This window comes from Prunus persica, chromosome G1 (assembly GCF_000346465.2).
Source record: "Prunus persica cultivar Lovell chromosome G1, Prunus_persica_NCBIv2, whole genome shotgun sequence".
Classification (NCBI taxonomy): Eukaryota; Viridiplantae; Streptophyta; class Magnoliopsida; order Rosales; family Rosaceae; genus Prunus; species Prunus persica.
The window spans coordinates 39,354,744-39,372,504 of NC_034009.1; the positions used below are offsets into that span (position 1 = coordinate 39,354,744).

Genomic DNA, 17,761 nt, shown 5'->3' on the forward strand with positions numbered 1-17,761 from the left:
AAAAAGAAAAAGAAATGTAATAATGTCGAACTGATCATATCAAAGTATAAGAGATCCTAATAATTGATGAGGACCAAAGTATTTATTGAATAAAACATAAGTTATACTATAAGATTGTCATTTGCTTGCCCAAAGATGCATATTTATTAATGGCCAGTCAGCTGATCTGATATACAAGATAGTGGCAACATAAGTGGAGAGGGAAGCAACGACTATAATCCAATAACCATGAAAATGTTCCCGAACTTAAATTACAAAAATAAATAAATAAATAATAAAAAAAACAATTTGCCCAGAATTGGAACAATTTCAGAGTAGCCATAGCCTCTAACCATAGAGGATTTAACCAAATTGAACAATTGAAAGATTTAATATAACAACAGAGAAATGCTAATCATGAGAAAGAAGATGACAATGTTGTGTTTCCAATTTTCTGCAATAACCTTCAGAAATTCAGCCACTTGGTACACCCACCTATATACCAATAAATGATGACTGATCATTATACATATACGGAATAAAATTATATATGATATCTTAAGACGTTTCCATATTCAAACCTGACAACGATTCAACCCACATAACGTTTCAACAAACATTCTCTGGGCCCAAGTGCGAAAAGTAAACACCACAGTGACACCTTGAAGTAAACTGAAACAAGAAACATGTGAAGATTAGCATTATTGATGACAACTTTAGAACAATGTATTAACAGCATGTGTTAGAATGATGAGGACTCACCGTGGACTCCATAAATGTCGATCATTTCTTTCTACCTTTGTCTTGAAGATTACTCATGTTCTGAATGATACTACTGCCTTTGGAACCAATACAAGGGGTAAGGGGTGGGAACGAAGGGACAGCCTTCAATATGAACTTGCGGCCACTTCTCAAGGCTCCTGAAGAGCTTGCACCAAGCTCGTGATTGTGGCTGTGAGGAGGAGAAACCCGCTTCTTATTGGGGGAACTTACTTTCAATGACCTAATCGGAGTAGAAGAGTCCTTCAGTATCTCAGGGGTGTCATCTTGCAGAATGTCATAAAGTCCATTTTCAAAGTCAAGACCTTGGAAAGATTTCGTCCCACCTAACCGAGTCATTGGGGTGACTGGTGAACTACGCCTATGAAGAGAACTATCGGATGACAGACCATGACTTCCAGGGCACAGCTGAACTTGTGAAGCATTTGTCCAGTCACTTGTTTTGGATGATGTTGAAGACGCCATGGCCATTGAGCAAAGATCGGACATTGGAGTAATATGGCATGTAGTGGGGGCTGCATCGCATCTTGGTGAAAAAGTGTCCACTATTCCAATGTTATCATAATCCACACGCCAATTGTAAGAACCTAAATCTGATAATTCTTTACTTGTTTCCAGAAGAATGTCACTGCTCTCTGAATGTCTTAGAGGGGATCTTGTAGATTTTTCATAAGATGATATGATGGTAAGATCAGATTCGGGTGATGGAAGGTAACTTGTAGGAAGGCACGGGGATTTCGGTACATTATTTGCATGGCTAGACAAAAAATAAAATGAACAATAAAGAATTAATCAGGGATCAGATTATGATTTAGCATTTCAGGATAATTGGGACTTTTTTGAAACAAAGGAAAATTGGGACTTCAAAGTCAACGAATCTTACTCTGAGCACTGAAATGATGGCGCCAATGGAGTGAGGTTGTGAGAATCGTACAACTCAGTAGACAAAATATCTTTCTTTGTTGCCACCATTTCCAGCTTCTCATGAAATGTGCTCTCTATTCTTTCCTTCCCGGCTTTGTCACTAATGTTGTCTTTACCCACACCATGCTCTATTGGAATATACTCTATAGAAAAGGAGATTGATTTACAGTGTTAAGTTACAAATAGAGATTTAATTGATAACCTTTTTCGCATGATTTTTCTAGTTTACTTTCACAAGCCCATCTTTTTGAGGCATTATAGATAAAAGTAACTTCTAAAATATAAGTACATCATATACTATATTCTATTGTCAGACAATTTTCCATGTTTTGTTTCTAGATTGTCTATCAAGACGATGATCAAGTGAGATCATGTTTTAACAAATTGACAACACAACATACCAGACTATCTGGCAAGAAGACACTATTCTAAAGTTCTATATACTATGAATCGAATATTCTTTGTTGTCCCTAGCACAAAGGGTAAAGCTACAAACTTTATCACGTGGAATTAAGAAACGCATTTTCTTGGTTTAGAGTCTTACCTCCCTTCCTGCCATAAACATTTTTACATCCATCACACCGGCATCCACTGGAGCATCCAACATTTGCCTTTAAAATGAAGCAACTCAAGAGTTTAGGATGAATTGAAAAGGAAAAGATTAGAACCACTGTGACATAGAAATATAGAAACAAATTCAAGACCTGATAGCATTCACAATATTTTTTAAGACACATTGACTTTTTGCAATTGCACCCTCTTTTGTGTCTTGCCGAGGATGGAGTGAATTGAATTTCTTCTTCCTGTCATGAGCAAATACAATCATCAATTTTCTAAAGAAAGGTATACAATCAGAATCAGTAATTATATTGAAAGGGTTTAGTACCACAATATTTTTGGAAACTCACATGCTGTACAATCTTGGGAGCAAATGCAAGTGGATTACGAGATTCAATATGTTGCCTTGTCTCAAGAACTGTGTCTTCATAATCGGTTATATTGAAGCATCCTTGGCAAGCACAAGATTCGGCACAATAGACTCCAGCAGCAAAACAATCACAATATCTGCACAGAAATGTATTAAAATGCGACAAACAAATACACACTTATGAATTTCCTAGGACACAAAGTAGATCAACTTACAGTTTCAAGCATTTGGTCTTCTTACAGTTGCAACGTTTGGTACCATCACTATCTTTAGTGCTTGATGTTTTTTTCCTGTAGGGTCATACATGAACATATTTTAACCACAGACAATATGAAGAATGAATCCTACCACACTAAATGAAAGACCATGCCCCTGACCTTTTCTTTTTTGGACTAGATTGCTTGCACTCCTCATAATCGTCAATATTCTCAGCATCAAATCCCCTCTTCTCATGTGTAGGACCATGACCCTCAAATACCACAGTGTGAGGAGACGAGGGAACGGCAGAACTTGCAGCAATTGAAGTCTCAGATTCATCCCTGTCTTCAGGACCAGCTGAGTCTTTCTCAACCATATTCAACGAAATTGAACGGCACCTCACATTATCTGGTAAATGGGAGCTCATAACAGATGCTGATTTCATAACTTGCACACCAATGTAGTGATCTGCTAATTTTATGCTTCTTGTTGTACCACGAACCAATGGTGCAGCATTGACTATGCTGTTTAGATGCAAGCCAATACCTGATGGCTTGGGAACAGTTGAAGGAGAGTTTCCACCACACCGAGGTGGCAATGGGGTGCCCATCTGTCTCTTGGAAGTTGACTTTAAGTCCGCATAAGATAATTTCACCAACTTTGATTCTCCCATGCTGGAAGGTGGTTCTGAATTGTTAACCTCCTGTATAGAACTCAAAGAACAGTCTCTTTTTCCAGTGGCACAAGGAGGAGCCTCTTCAAACTGAAGGCAACGTCTATGCATGCCCCCTTGTTCACTTCTGGCCTACATTGACCTTGCAGTTACTCTACTATGAATAGTAAATAAATCCTAGCAGGATACAATAACCAAAAAGAAAAGGCCTGCTACTTTTGCAGGCATGGGCTTGCACTACACTAAAGGAATAATACTTCCAGCAAATAAAGGAAAAGATAAAGGAAGAGGGAGAAATCATGCTAGCTAGAAACATATCTTCGTATCTTTAACTTGGTTAATTATAGAGAAAAGACATGTGCTCAAAGGAAAATGTGATTCTCAATTCCCAAAAGGAGGTACATTGGAGATTGCTCATTGTGCATTAGAATTCAGATGTAATGGCATACCTTAGGAGCATGCAATATCATGTTCCCAATCATTCCTTTGGATATTGCACCAACATTCTCAGCAGAATTTTCATACACCTGAACAATCTGCAAACGTCCAGGAGGAGATTGAGGGGTATGATCACAATCATCCTGATGTTTACCTCCTCTATCCTGTAACTTAAAAGTTGGATTGATTGTAAGAACACGTGGAACAATCACATAATTTCTCCACAAATAATAGTGCAGTTCTTTCACTGTTTTTATTTTTATAATGTAAAGCCAAGAATCTGCAATTACCTGATCATGTAAATGTTGGCGATATTCTCTCTTGTAAGCATTATCGATGGATAAACCAGATTCAATATTTGGGCATTCATCATATGGCAACTCCCCATCACTCTGCTCTATAATTTTCACAGGCTTTGCATCAAATGTTTGCTTTCCTTCAAGGTCCTCTTTAGCCTGCTCTGATGGTGCCTTAGCTTCTGTCCCTAAGTCTGTTCCAGTATTATGTTTGTTGTCATACAAAGTAGTTTCCTTTGAGCCAGTGAATGTTTCTGGCACATTGTTTGATTGTTTCAAACATGGACTGGCTGATTGAGTAGAGTCTACACAGTCTACTTCCGAGGGATCAGCTAAGTATTCATCCACACCCTCTGAGGAGCTGCATTGCTGAGATTCCACACGAATCTTAGTCTCACAGTCCTGAGAATCAGTAATCAATCTCATATGCAATTGCGTAATTTTGGGATCAACTGGACCATCAAGGAATTTCTTGGCTTCATCCTGTGTTTTAGACTTTTCTGCACTGGATAATGGTTGGTATTGAGGCCTGATCAATCACAAATTTGTCAAGTCAACAAAGAGACGTCTACGAAAAATGGAACTAAAAGTTCAAGAAATCTTGGACCTTTTTAGGAAACTTGTATTCCGGTGTGAATTTATACGCGGTGACGTGAACACAAGAGGAGGAGAGTTAAGTCCAGGGAACCCTTGTGCTAAATGTGAAGCCTTCACAGGCTGTATTGGTGATAGATTGTTTATGTAACTGAAAACTGGTGAGTCCTGAATCAAAGAAAAAAAAAACATGAACAAGAGATTCATTTTGTCTATAAATGCTTCCAAATTCTCATTTCACAAACAAGTTTAACAAACTCCAAATGACTCAACTCAAGGTTTGATCAACAATCACTAAAGCCGATTGCACACTGAAAGACACTAAAATCACAAATTGAACTTCTCCAAACACCACTAAACTCCCAATTTCAAAGTCCCAAAACCCTAAGTCCACAGACTACCAAGCACCAACCCCACCAACCTCAACCCACAAAAATTAAACTAAAACCCATATCCGTCAATTAACCAATGCACAAAAAAAAAAAAAAAAACCAAAAAAGAGTAGGTAAAGATCTACAATTAGCATAATATGGAAGCAACGGGCCATAATCCAAAAAGAGAAGGATCGAAATTTGTAAGTAAAATTGAGAAAACACAATTTACTTGAACTGGAGGAGAATCTGAGGAAGACGTGGTGTTGGCTTTGATTTTTCTAATTTCAGGTGAATCCATGGCGTGAACCCGTAGACTTAACCCAAACCCTAACCCTAAAATCCTCCGGCTGCATTTTCTTTTTCCCCACTTTACTAACTTCTTCTGAAACCGATGGTGAGAAAATGGGAGACTGAGAAATGGAGTTTTTACAATTTTTTTTAATAAGTTTTGTAAATTTGTTTTTCTCGCTTAAAAAGAAAATAAAAAGAGAGAGACGTTTAGGCAGAAGCGGCGGGATTTAAAAACCAAAGCGGGAATTGTGATTTAATGTGGACTGGTGGCAATTGGGCTGGGCTGGGCCTGGCCCAAAATTATGAATTTAAGATTTGAAAATTTGGTAGATATTATATGGATTTATTATATGCCTACAAACTAGGCTCCAATCATTATCAAATCCAATTTACATAACGTTCACTATATTTGCGTAGATACTTAATTAATTGAATAAAAAAAATTGAAATTGTCAAGAATGAACCCAACTTTGTGTTCATGATTCATTCTTTTAAAAAAAGATTTTAAAACTCTTTAAAGGTTTGTTAAACAAAAAAACACAGATTTACATTTTGAGTTTTGCCATAAATAAATATATATGTTTGAGATATATATGCTCCTTGAGTTTCAAATTTATTTTAGTTGTATAGTGATAGAAAGATAAGAATTGTTTGATGTCTCCAAGGTTGTGACTTTTGATACTCATCAATTTAGTTATGTAATGATAAGTATTTGTATTCTATCACAATAAAAAGCTTTTTATTTTATTATATGAAATATAAGCTACAAAGGTTGTTGCCCTACATGCCTGTCAGGATCGAGTTGCTTAAGATTTGACTATTTAGTTGGATTAGGGCAATTAAGGGCACCGTCTAGGGCCCACAATTGAGAGAGGCAAAAAAAAAAAGGAGTACATATATATATATATATATATATATATATAAAGCAAAAGTCAGAGAATGGTAAAACATTCAAAATACTAAAAAATACTCTTGGTTAATTCAAACATCATGAATTGAAATTATTAATTAAATGAGGATAATATGGTAAATTCACATTTTTTTAAATATTTTAAAAAAATTAATAGGTCCTACTTTTATGGAACATAACTACCCATGTTATGTAAAAGACCCACTGCTGTAGTGGTTTGGAGTATTTACTCCCTCAGGCAAGGTTCTGGGTTTGAATCCTAGCATTCGTATTGTGTGTGTGAGTTTAATATGCTATTGCCCCTTTTAATAGGAAATGTTCTAAAAAAAAAAAAACTACCCATGTTATATTTTCTTAATCATAAAAATAAAAGAAAAAAGGAAACCAATTGGCGCATGCTCATGCCAATGGGCTAGTATATATATATGCATATGCAAAAAAAATAAAAATAAAAATAAAAATAAAAATCTTCATAAAAAAATAAAATAAAAACTAAAAGTAAAGGGGCATGTGTGATAATTATTGAGAGTCTTACTTGGTAGTATAAAACAATAATAAATAAAGGCGCACACATATATGCAAACAAATCTAGAAGCAAAGCGAGTTTACATTATTGTTTTCCCAAGAACTAGAAGGAGACTCTTGAAATCAATCGAATTTTATTTTTGTTCTCTCTGAAATTGAGTGCGAAAACAAAGTCATTTTGAGTTGGAAACTGATTGTTCTCTCTGAAATTGGGAGCATTAGCACCAGAGCACAACATACATGACCCAAAGTACAGGTTTTATTGTTCTTTCTAAATTAAAAGTATTAAAATCTTATTTGCGGACCATCATAGCTCAAGATAGACTAAATGGACTAGCAATATTATGCATTGAAGAGATATGTTGGAAAACATTAAATATGATAATATAATTGATGATTTTGCTTTTAAAACTACAACAATAGAAGACATTTTAAATGATCTTTTGTGATTGGGATTTCATTGCTATTTTTATTTAGTAAGTGCATATGAAAGTGAAGCATGGGGACGCATGCAAGTTAATTTGTTGTTGAATGTAATGTTTTCAATCGAGTACTCTTTTTCTTTCATTTGAGGTTTTGCTCATATTGGATTTTCCTTAAACAAGGTTTTAATGAGGACCAAAGTATTCTATATATTATCAGTTTTTATAATCTTATAATTTTAATAAAATTTATTATTTGATATAAAATTGTAATTTTATTTATTTATAAAGGGCACATTCTTAGACTCTGGCCAAGGCCTTAAATCACCCAGGGCCGGCCCTGGTTGGAATGATTTTGTTTAAAGTTCTTGTCATGTCATGAGTGAGAATTTGACATATAGCTGGAGATGCTTTACAAAGCATGTTATTTTGACCTCCCCAAACAACATCTAGAAGTGTTCGGAATTTATATTTTGGACTTAACTATTCCTAAAACTTGAATGTGAGGCTGCATGCAACATATTCAATCTTTCCTTTGAGAATAAATAACCACACAAAAAAACCCAAAAACAAAACAAAACAAAACAAAAGGTTGACTAATGAGCCAGCCAACCTGCATTAATTATGCGGCCGCAAGAAATATTGTATTAATTGGAAACCCAAATACTAGCTACGCTCCTCCTAGCTGTCTTCATCTACACCTCTTGCTTATGACTTACTTCATGATCAGCTTTGAACCTTCATCTGTAAATGGCCATGTTTCTTCTTCCTCTTATAATTTACTTAACATCATTCTCTATCTTCTTTCCATCTCCATCTCATGCAGCAGACACACTCACACCTTCAGACACGTTGAGAGACAATCAAACCCTGGTCTCAGCCGGAGGAGTTTTCGAGCTTGGCTTCTTCAGCGATTTAATTTCAGGCAACCACTATCTGGGAATTTGGTTCAAAGCTGATGCTGCCAAGGTTGTTTGGGTTGGTAACCGCGAAGCCGCCATATTAGATTCCTCCGGTGTGCTCCAAATTCGATCTGGGAATCTGCTTCTCTCTGACCGAAGACAGCTGCAAGTCATAGTCAACTCAGCAAATGTTGCCTCCTCCCCCAACACAACCGCAACACTTCTTGACACTGGAAACTTTGTGCTTAAAGAAGGAGATACAGGCACGGTCTGAAATTTCGATAATATCTTCGATATTTCTCATTTTAGCAACTACCCCTATTAGATACAACAATATATTTTTTTTTCTTACATTGATATTTAATACTTTTGATGTCTACAGATACTGTTATATGGCAAAGTTTCGATGTACCAAGTGATACATATCTTCCTGGGATGAAACTAGGGTTGTTTGGCCAAAACACAACCCAACCAAGCTTTCAATTTCTGGTTTCTTGGGTAAGCCCCCAAAACCCTGCTCGTGGCCTCTTCACTTTAACTCTTGATCAGGCCAACTCCACAAAGGTGGTGGTTTGGAGAGGAGATGGACGCCATATGGATATCGCTTTCTGGGACGGGCACAACCTAAGGTTTATTTTTGACAACACAAGTAGCAAAAATGACTACAATTTTAGCTACCACTCCATTGGAGAAGAAGATGCCTACTACACTTTTAGCAAGGGAAGATACGATCTCATGTGGTTTGTGATGGCTTCAACTGGAGATTTGGACCAGTTTTTCTTATTGGATGGAAATATTTGGTCTATAAGTCATCGTTTGTGTGAAGACTTCGCTGGGGGTAATACTGGAAAGTGCTTGAGTTCATTGCCATCTATGTGTGAGAATGGTGATAGCTTTTCTGTGATGAATGGTTCGTTGCCATCTACGTTTAATAGTGGTGGCTGGATTAATATGGGAACTAGCGATTGTGAAACTTTGTGCAAGAGCAATTGTTCTTGTACTGCATTTGTTTCAGTTCAGAATGGTCAACAAGTTTGCCAACTTTATTATCAGAGTAGAAAGGATCTTTTGAAGATTGTGGAGAAGGGGCCAGGGATTGTTTACATTCGTGGTGGTGCTACTTCTTCAAGTGGTAAGTACAAAATTATCCTAAAGTTTTACGAATTCAAAGGCCCTATTGACTTTTGACTCGAGGGATGGTTTTGGTTTTCGACTCATTCCTTTAAAAAAAAAATCAAAACTCTTTTCGAGCCAACGGAGTGGACTTCGATTTATAATCGAAATCTCTTCAAATCGTAATAAAAATGGATTTTAGTTTGGTCAACTTAAGAATCGAATGTTTGGTGTTTTATTATCTGCTTTGCCGGCGCATGTTATATATACTATCAAATTGTCACTTTTAAATCACAAATTTTGATAAAGAGGATGAATAACTCACATTAGTCTAAGTAAAATGGAACATTCCTATGTGTATTATATAGTTGCCACTAAGTTAATTAACAATATTTTTAAATAGTAAACGAATCAATTAAATACCTTTTTTTTGTGCCATGGATCGATGGTGATCAATCAGTTATCGAATTTAAATTCTTATCTTGGTGCATAGTTTAGTCAGTAATAATGTTGTTTATAGGAAGGTCGTCCTAGCTGCTTTGGAATTCTTTGGTTTGCTTGTTTGACTTTATGTAATTGAATGTGTTTTTATACAAGACGACCATAGATCATAATCTCACCAAATTAATCTGAAATTATATGCCTGTTCAATAGCGTAGCTGCAGTTTTATATAATATATAAAAGCCAGTTGGAGTTAATTATGATATGCTGGCAAATAAGAAAGGGTCCAATCTGGAGAGATGTCAAACTGGATTAAGACTCACGACTTATTGCTTTAGGATAATTAAAAAAGACAGTCTATTTTCTTTTAAATTTTGGAAAAATCTTATATATAATATCATTAAGGCACATCTCATTCAGAGATCATTCTTGCAAAAAATCATGCAAATTGAAAATTATTAAGGCATCTCATTGAGACCGACAAAATTAATGAATTGTTGGTCGTAGCAAAGATTTAGGCAAATTTCGTGTTTTAGTTCCATCAATTTTGTTAGAGTTATTAGTCCTTTGTGTACAGCAAGAAATGTTAAATACTTACCAACAAAATGGTGGCATTGTTCAGATGGGAAGAAATGGAGACTCTGGTTGGCTATCGCAGTTCCCTTGGCTTCTCTCTTGGTTCTTATCCCAATCTTCTCATTCTGCTACCTGCGTTGCAGAAAGGGGCGCAAAGGTTTGAGTTTAGTTTGATTGTTATGTTGCATTGCTGAATGTAATTGTTGTCATTAAATTCTTCTTGTTTTTTTTTTCCTTTTTGGCAAAAGGTTGGCATTAAAATTGGGGAGTGCTATTTCAGCTCTTTGTTAGAATTTCAATTTTCCGTAGAAGGAAATGCTTATAGCTCAAATGGTTAAGAGGGATTTACGTATGCAATCACGTGTTCAGGACTCTAAAAAAATTGTATTGTTTTTGTGTGTGTATTATATGTACAATAATAAAAGAAAATGTCAACGATTTTTTCCCATGACTTTCCTAGTCATATTTTCGCCACACCATATAATACATTTCTCGGTCTAATTGACTATTTAATGTGACCAGATCAAGCAACCAGACATGAAGGGATTATCCATTCAGATCAAGTGAGATTATTCCAAATGGGCTCCACCAATGCGTCGCCAATTCAATATGATGAAGTCAGAATTGCAAATATGATGGAATTAGGCAGGCAGAAGGATCAAGAACTGCCCTTGTTTAGTTTCTCCACCATACAGACTGCAACAAATGACTTTGCCAAGGCTACCAAACTTGGTGAAGGTGGATTTGGGCCTGTCTATAAGGTAAGCCATCACTTCTGTGCTTTACATTATATTCGGATAATTATCGTTTGGCCAATTGTCAAGAATTAATTAATAAGACTTCTTAACCATCAACATGTTTTATATATTTTGATAATTGCAGGGTTTGCTACCAGAAGGGCAGGAAATCGCAGTGAAAAGGTTGTCCGAAATTTCGAGGCAAGGGTTGGAGGAGTTCAAAAACGAAGTCTCAGTAATTTGTAAACTGCAACACAGGAATTTGGTTAGGCTTTTGGGATGCTGCATTGAAGGAGAAGAAAGTATACTGATTTATGAGTACATGCCAAACAAAAGCCTGGATTCTTTCATTTTTGGTTCGTAAGCTTTTGACGTGTTCTATATATATGTTTCATGAATAAGTTGATCTTGTAAATCCTTTTTCCTATTTTAATTTTTTTTATGTTACAAATCGGTGCAGATTCAACCAAACGGTCAATTTTGGATTGGAGAAGGCGCATGCACATCATCGAAGGGATTGCTCAAGGCCTTCTATATCTTCACAAATATTCAAGATTAAGGATCATTCACCGCGACTTAAAAACGAGCAATATTCTGTTGGATAGTGACATGAACCCAAAGATATCTGATTTTGGCATGGCAAGAATCTTCACGGACAATGACACTAAAGGAAAAACAAGTCGGGTTGTTGGTACATTGTAAGTAGATGTTCTGCAACATGTTCTTTTTAAGGTTCATACGCAATTGGTCTTCATATATATATGGTTTTCCCTTTTCAAATTCAGTTTCTAATGCATTTTAACCTCTGATTCTTAGTGGTTACATGTCTCCGGAGTATGCCATGGGCGGCCTCTTTTCTGAAAAATCAGATGTGTTTAGCTTTGGGGTAATCTTATTAGAGATCATAAGTGGCAAGAAGAACGTTGCCTTATTTGAGGTTGATAATCAGCTAAACTTACTCGGCAATGTAAGCAACTTATATAAACCCATGGAAATGTGTTCCTTAATTATAAATTTCTGCTAACTATGATTTTTGAAACTGAGTTATTATTTCAGGCCTGGAATCTGTGGAAAGAAGGCAAGAGCATGGAATTGGTGGATTCAACATTGACTGCTTCTTGTTCGAGCCGTGAAGTTACCAGATACATTCAGATGGGACTTCTGTGTGTGCAAGAAAGAGCTATGGATCGACCAACCATGGCGGACGTTGTTTCGATGCTAAGCAACGAAACAATAGCCATGGCGCTTCCCAAAGAACCTGCATCATGGAGTCAGCTAAGTTCCAGTGATGCAGATTCATCGTCGAGTAGGCAAAGACATCACTCTACATTTGATATGACGATTTCAGGAGTGCACGGAAGGTAGCGAGGCAATGTTTTTTGAGAAAAAAAAATTGTTCACTTACAATTATACTGCTGTTTGGTGTAGTCTGTAGAGTTTGTTCCACTTGTATCAAAGTTGTAATATATAGCAAATATTTCTATTTAATAGCCGGTTAATACAGAATCTAATTCAGCCTGTCAAAATAGATTTATCTGAGTTCTTCCTCTATATGACTTCCAATTTGTCAAGCCAAAATAAATAGAAACTCACACACACGAGTATCATGGGAGTTTGAACTTAGGACCACTTGAGATTACACCAAAGACCTGAACCAATCTAACACACACCCCATTAGTATGTGTATGCATATATAACTACATATGTTATGCCTAGAAAAGGGATGCTCCAATTATATTATATCCTTTAAAACTACATAACCATTACCCTCGTTCAGTAGTCGTATATGTATCAAACAAATCGAAGATTTTCGTAACATTTAAGATATTATACATATGAATGACTAATTAATAATTTGCAATTTGGTTGATTTCTTGCACATATGATATTTAAATGGTAACTTTGAAAATGAACCGATTATGACATGTGTACGCGGGGGGGATCAGAAAGTCCGCCACATAGCATTGACCTAACTTACTTAAATAAATAGAATAGTTGACTAATGAACCTGCATATCAATCAGGAGAAACTTCCAAGAATAATGCAGGAAAACATGATATAATATAGACGATCGGGTGGACAATGAATAGCTAAGTCTTCCCATCTTAGACCTTACTACCTTCAATTAATATTGATTGGCTTTAAACCATCTCTCATCTGTAATGGCCATGTCTCTTCCTCTTCTTTGCTTGATATCATTCTTTAGCTTCTTTTTATTCTCATCTCATGCAACAGACACACTTGCATCTTCAGACAATTCTGGAGACAACCAAACCCTGGTCTCATCTGAGTGCGGTGATCATGGAGCTAATTTTACTAAGATGACTGGTTCGCTGCCATCTACGAGTGGTGTTTCCGTAAGTAGTATTGGTATTTCTGATTGCCAAACTTTGTGCAAGGCCAATTGTTCTTGTGCCGGATTCGCTTCTCTTCAGAATGAATCAACATGTCAACTTTATTATGGGAGTAAACAGAATCTATTGAAGATCATAGAGAAAGGGGCGGGGCTTATTTACATCCGTGATCGTGCTTCAAGTGGTAAGTCTAATCAAAACTCGGGAACTCCATTCCTTAAATTTCAAACGGGGAATAAGAATGAGTTCAAAATAAATGAGCATATATATAATAATAATAATAAAAAACACAGAAAAGAAAATATTACAAAAAATGTATAATGATGAAATATATATGAAGTTGTTCAATTTACTTGTCCAGGTAATAAGAAGGATAGTCTCTGGTTAATTGTGGCGGTTCCTTTGGCTTCCCACTTGGCTTTTGTTTCAATCTCGTTATATTGTTTTGTGCGTTGGAGAAGGTGGCGTAGAGGTATGAGTATGATTTATCAAGTTGATTTCTTTTTTTGGTCGAAAATCAAGTCGATTTATTAGGGATGTGGATTCAAACTTGTAACATTTTTCAATCTTGAAACGTAGAGAAGTTTCCAGCTAATTGTGTTGGTTATCATCAGGTTGAGTTCTAAACATAATTCTTGGAATTCAAAAAAAGTTGATGCAACTTACAATTAAATGATCATTTACCACGTGGTAAAGGATCCTTTAATTATTATATGTTTTGAATACAAGTGATAGTCTAAATTATAAGATGAAGGCGGAGTTTCATACACTACCAAGGTGCTATGAAGGTTCAAGACCAATAGTTTGAAAGTCAAGACCCTTTTACGCTTAGCTAGACCCCGTTGTCCTTTTCATTATTATATTATCCTATAATGGTAGGCTCACTATTTAATTTGTCTGATGTCACAGGCATCATATTTATGCTATCTAACGAGAATAAATTGGTAAGCAAATGACGAATATGGCCTTAATGGGAAAATATCAATGATTTTTATGGTCTGATTATATTGAAACCAGAAGATCAAGCAAGGAGACGAGAAGAAGGCATTATCAATCCTGATCATGAAGGTAGAGGTGCAATTAACATGAATGTAGGCAGACCGAAGGATCAAGAATTGCCCTTTTTTGGTATTTCTACAATAAAGGCTGCAACAAATGACTTTGCCAAGGCTAATAAACTTGGGGAAGGTGGATTTGGGCCTGTCTATAAGGCAAGCCATCAGTTAACTCCTTACTTTACGTAGCTCATAATGACAAATTTTATTTCTTATTACCAAAATCTTCTTAATTAAATTTTATTACTGCAACATGTATGCGCTATGGAAATTGCAGGGCAAGTTACTTCCACAAGGACAAGAAATTGCAGTGAAAAGGCTGTCCAAAATTTCCAGGCAAGGGTTGAATGAGTTCAAAAACGAAATTTCAGTAATTTGCAGGCTCCAGCACAGGAATTTGGTTAGGCTTTTGGGATGTTGCATTGAAGCAGAAGAAAGTATACTAATTTATGAGTACATGCCCAACAAAAGCCTGGATTCTTTCATTTTCGGTTTGTCCAATAAGATCTTCTGAGCTAGTTTTGACATGTTCTGTATAGGTTTCATGTTGATCTTGTAAAACCTTTTTCCTGTTTTCATTACTTTTTTTTCAATCATGTGCAGATTCAACCAAACGGGTGCTTTTGGATTGGAGAAAGCGCATGAACATTATAGAAGGGATTGCTCAAGGTCTTCTGTATCTTCATAAATACTCAAGATTACGGATCATTCACCGCGATATGAAGACCAGTAATATTCTGTTGGACTGTGACATGAACCCAAAAATATCTGATTTTGGCATGGCACGAATTTTCGGGGATAATGACACCAGGGGACAAACAAATCGGGTTGTTGGTACATTGTAAGTAAACTTTTCTGCAGTATGTACTTCTGGAGAATTCACATGCTCATACTCAATATTTGGTTGTCTTTTATTCAATGTAGCTAGTACTACTTTTTTTTTAAGTACAGAGATGTGTAATTAACGCATTTTCACCTATCATTGTTAGTGGTTACATGTCTCCGGAGTACGCTGTGGATGGCCGTTTTTCTGAAAAGTCAGATGTATTCAGCTTCGGGGTTATGTTATTTGAGATCATAAGTGGCAAGAAGAATATAGCCTTCTTTGAGGCTGATCACTCCCTAAACTTGCTAGGCATCGTAAGCAACTTTAACAAACCCCTCAAGTATATCCAATCACTTTTTATTTGCGTTTGTGTATTTGTTCCTACAGTTTTTAAAATTTTATTTTTGCAGGCTTGGAATTTGTGGAAAGAAGGAAAGAGCATGGAGTTGATGGATTCAACATTGAGCAGTTCTTGTTCAAGCACTGAAGTCACCAGATGCATTCAGATGGGTCTTTTGTGTGTGCAAGAAAAAGCTATGGACCGACCAACCATGTCGGATGTTGTTTCGATGCTAAGCAACAAAACAATGGCTCTGCCTCTTCCTAAAGAACCTGCATTTTTTAGTCGATCCAGTGATGCAGAATCATCTTCAAGTAGGAAAAGATGTCACTCTGGAAATGACATAACAATTTCAGACGTAGATGGTAGGTAGCAAAGGCAAAGTTGTCTGCACAGGACCAAGTACACAACCAAATGCTTCACGCTTTGTATACAAACATGATTGTTTATTTTCGATTGGATTGGATAGGATTTGGACTGCAATGCCTGAGTCCTATCCTGTGTTTGGTGTAGTATGATTGAACATAATTAATTTGTCCAGCTAATGAACTAGTTTATTGATTAAATGTAACTGTGTTATCTAATTTAATTGGAATAGTCATGTCCCTAATCTCCTCTTCCCACCAAGGCTTAGGGGGACTCTCAAAGCATCTGGCTTCTCATCCACTTCCCACCAAGGCTTAGTTCACATTATATATCTTTCAAACTTTCAACGGATAATGATATGAGGAAGATCATCAAATATATACATGGCTTGAGAACTAAGAAATGGGGCTAACTTATCTCTCCTTTCAGAATAAATAAAAAGCAAATAGTTGACTATAATGAACCTCTGCATCAATGAGAATGCAAGAAAACATATTATATATACTTAATTAGAAAATAAAAAGCTAGCTAGCTAGCTCCTAGCCGTGTCTCCATCTAGACCTTCAAAGCTTTCATTAATTCATTATTGTCTTTGCACCAATTCTCTCTCTAACTCTACAATGACAATGCTTAACCTCTCTCTTGTTTGCTTGATATCATTCTTTACCTTCTTTTCATTTTCTTATCCTGCAACGGACACACTCACATCTTTGGACACATTGGGAGACATTCAAACCCTGGTCTCATCCGGTGGAATTTTCAAGCTTGGGCTCTTCAGCGAAAACTTTTCGGGCTATCACTATCTGGGAATTTGGTTCACAGCAGATCCAAAAAAGGTTGTCTGGGTTGACCGGGAAAATCCCATATTGGATTCATCCGGCCTCCTTCAAATTCAGGCAGGGAATTTGGTTCTCACCGACCGGCGACAAGTCCAGTTGATAGTCAATTCAGGAAGTGTCGCCGCGGTCAGTACTAATACAAGCGCAACACTTCATGACACTGGAAATTTTGTCCTTAAAGAAGTTTATACAGGCAGGGTCTGAAATTTCAAAAATATTTTAATTCAAATTCTGATAGTTTTAGTTGCATTAAAATTTATATTCTGTACTTTCAGACCCTTGAAAAACGATGGTATTTTAATTCTTTTGGACCATACAGGTACTATTATATGGCAAAGTTTTGATCTTCCAAGTGATACATACCTACCTGGGATGAAACTTGGGTTGTATGGCCTAAACACAACCCGCCACAGCTTTCACCTTATTGTTTCTTGGGATAAACTAATTAGAAGATAACTTACTACATTAATTACGGTTGTTTGCTATATGTATATATATATACAAACGAATAAATTACAACGTTTTTCCGTGTGTGATGGGATCCTTTGCAACAATCAATTAATATAAATTCTTTTCCCGGTGCATAGTTTAGTCAATAATTATGTTGTTTATGTGAAGGTGTTAGGTGCTTTGGAATTCTCTCCACGAGTTCACATTTTATATGTTTCAAACTTTCAACGAATTATATATGTCTGGGAAGTGGAAGACTTGAGATTTAAGAAATGGGGGGGGCTAATTAACTTATCTGTCCTTTCAGAATAAGTAACAAGCAAATTAATTCATTGTCTTTGCACCAATTTCTAACTCCGCAATGACCATGCTTAAGCTCTCTCTTCTCATTTTCATTATTGAAATATAATGCACGATGGACCCTACGAG

The 17,761-nt window shown here is 36.3% G+C and overlaps 2 protein-coding genes across 3 annotated transcripts; one reads left to right on the top strand and one right to left on the bottom strand.

The window, feature by feature from the left end:
- Positions 197–5,728, bottom strand: LOC18793589 (CRC domain-containing protein TSO1). 2 transcript variants are annotated; one of them, XM_020555577.1, is made up of 13 exons: positions 5,414–5,728; positions 4,824–4,978; positions 4,211–4,745; positions 3,932–4,084; positions 2,989–3,614; positions 2,827–2,901; positions 2,592–2,748; positions 2,388–2,486; positions 2,228–2,294; positions 1,643–1,826; positions 742–1,516; positions 561–651; positions 197–474 (listed from the first exon to the last, which is right to left on the bottom strand). In XM_020555577.1, the coding sequence occupies exons 1-11, from the start codon at positions 5,480–5,482 to the stop codon at positions 763–765; spliced, it is 2,874 nt and encodes a 957-aa protein (XP_020411166.1). In that variant the 5' UTR covers positions 5,483–5,728; the 3' UTR covers positions 197–474; positions 561–651; positions 742–762. The 2 variants fall into 2 exon arrangements, with proteins under 2 accessions (XP_020411166.1, XP_020411165.1); XM_020555576.1 differs by having other exon boundaries at positions 3,932–4,090.
- Positions 7,696–16,276, top strand: LOC18791402 (G-type lectin S-receptor-like serine/threonine-protein kinase At1g67520). Its single transcript, XM_020557745.1, has 15 exons — positions 7,696–8,502; positions 8,617–9,366; positions 10,412–10,522; positions 10,888–11,126; positions 11,248–11,458; positions 11,563–11,800; positions 11,919–12,069; positions 12,159–12,466; positions 13,243–13,640; positions 13,818–13,928; positions 14,474–14,667; positions 14,789–15,002; positions 15,115–15,352; positions 15,501–15,651; positions 15,748–16,276. The coding sequence occupies exons 2-15, from the start codon at positions 8,670–8,672 to the stop codon at positions 16,048–16,050; spliced, it is 3,564 nt and encodes a 1,187-aa protein (XP_020413334.1). The 5' UTR covers positions 7,696–8,502; positions 8,617–8,669; the 3' UTR covers positions 16,051–16,276.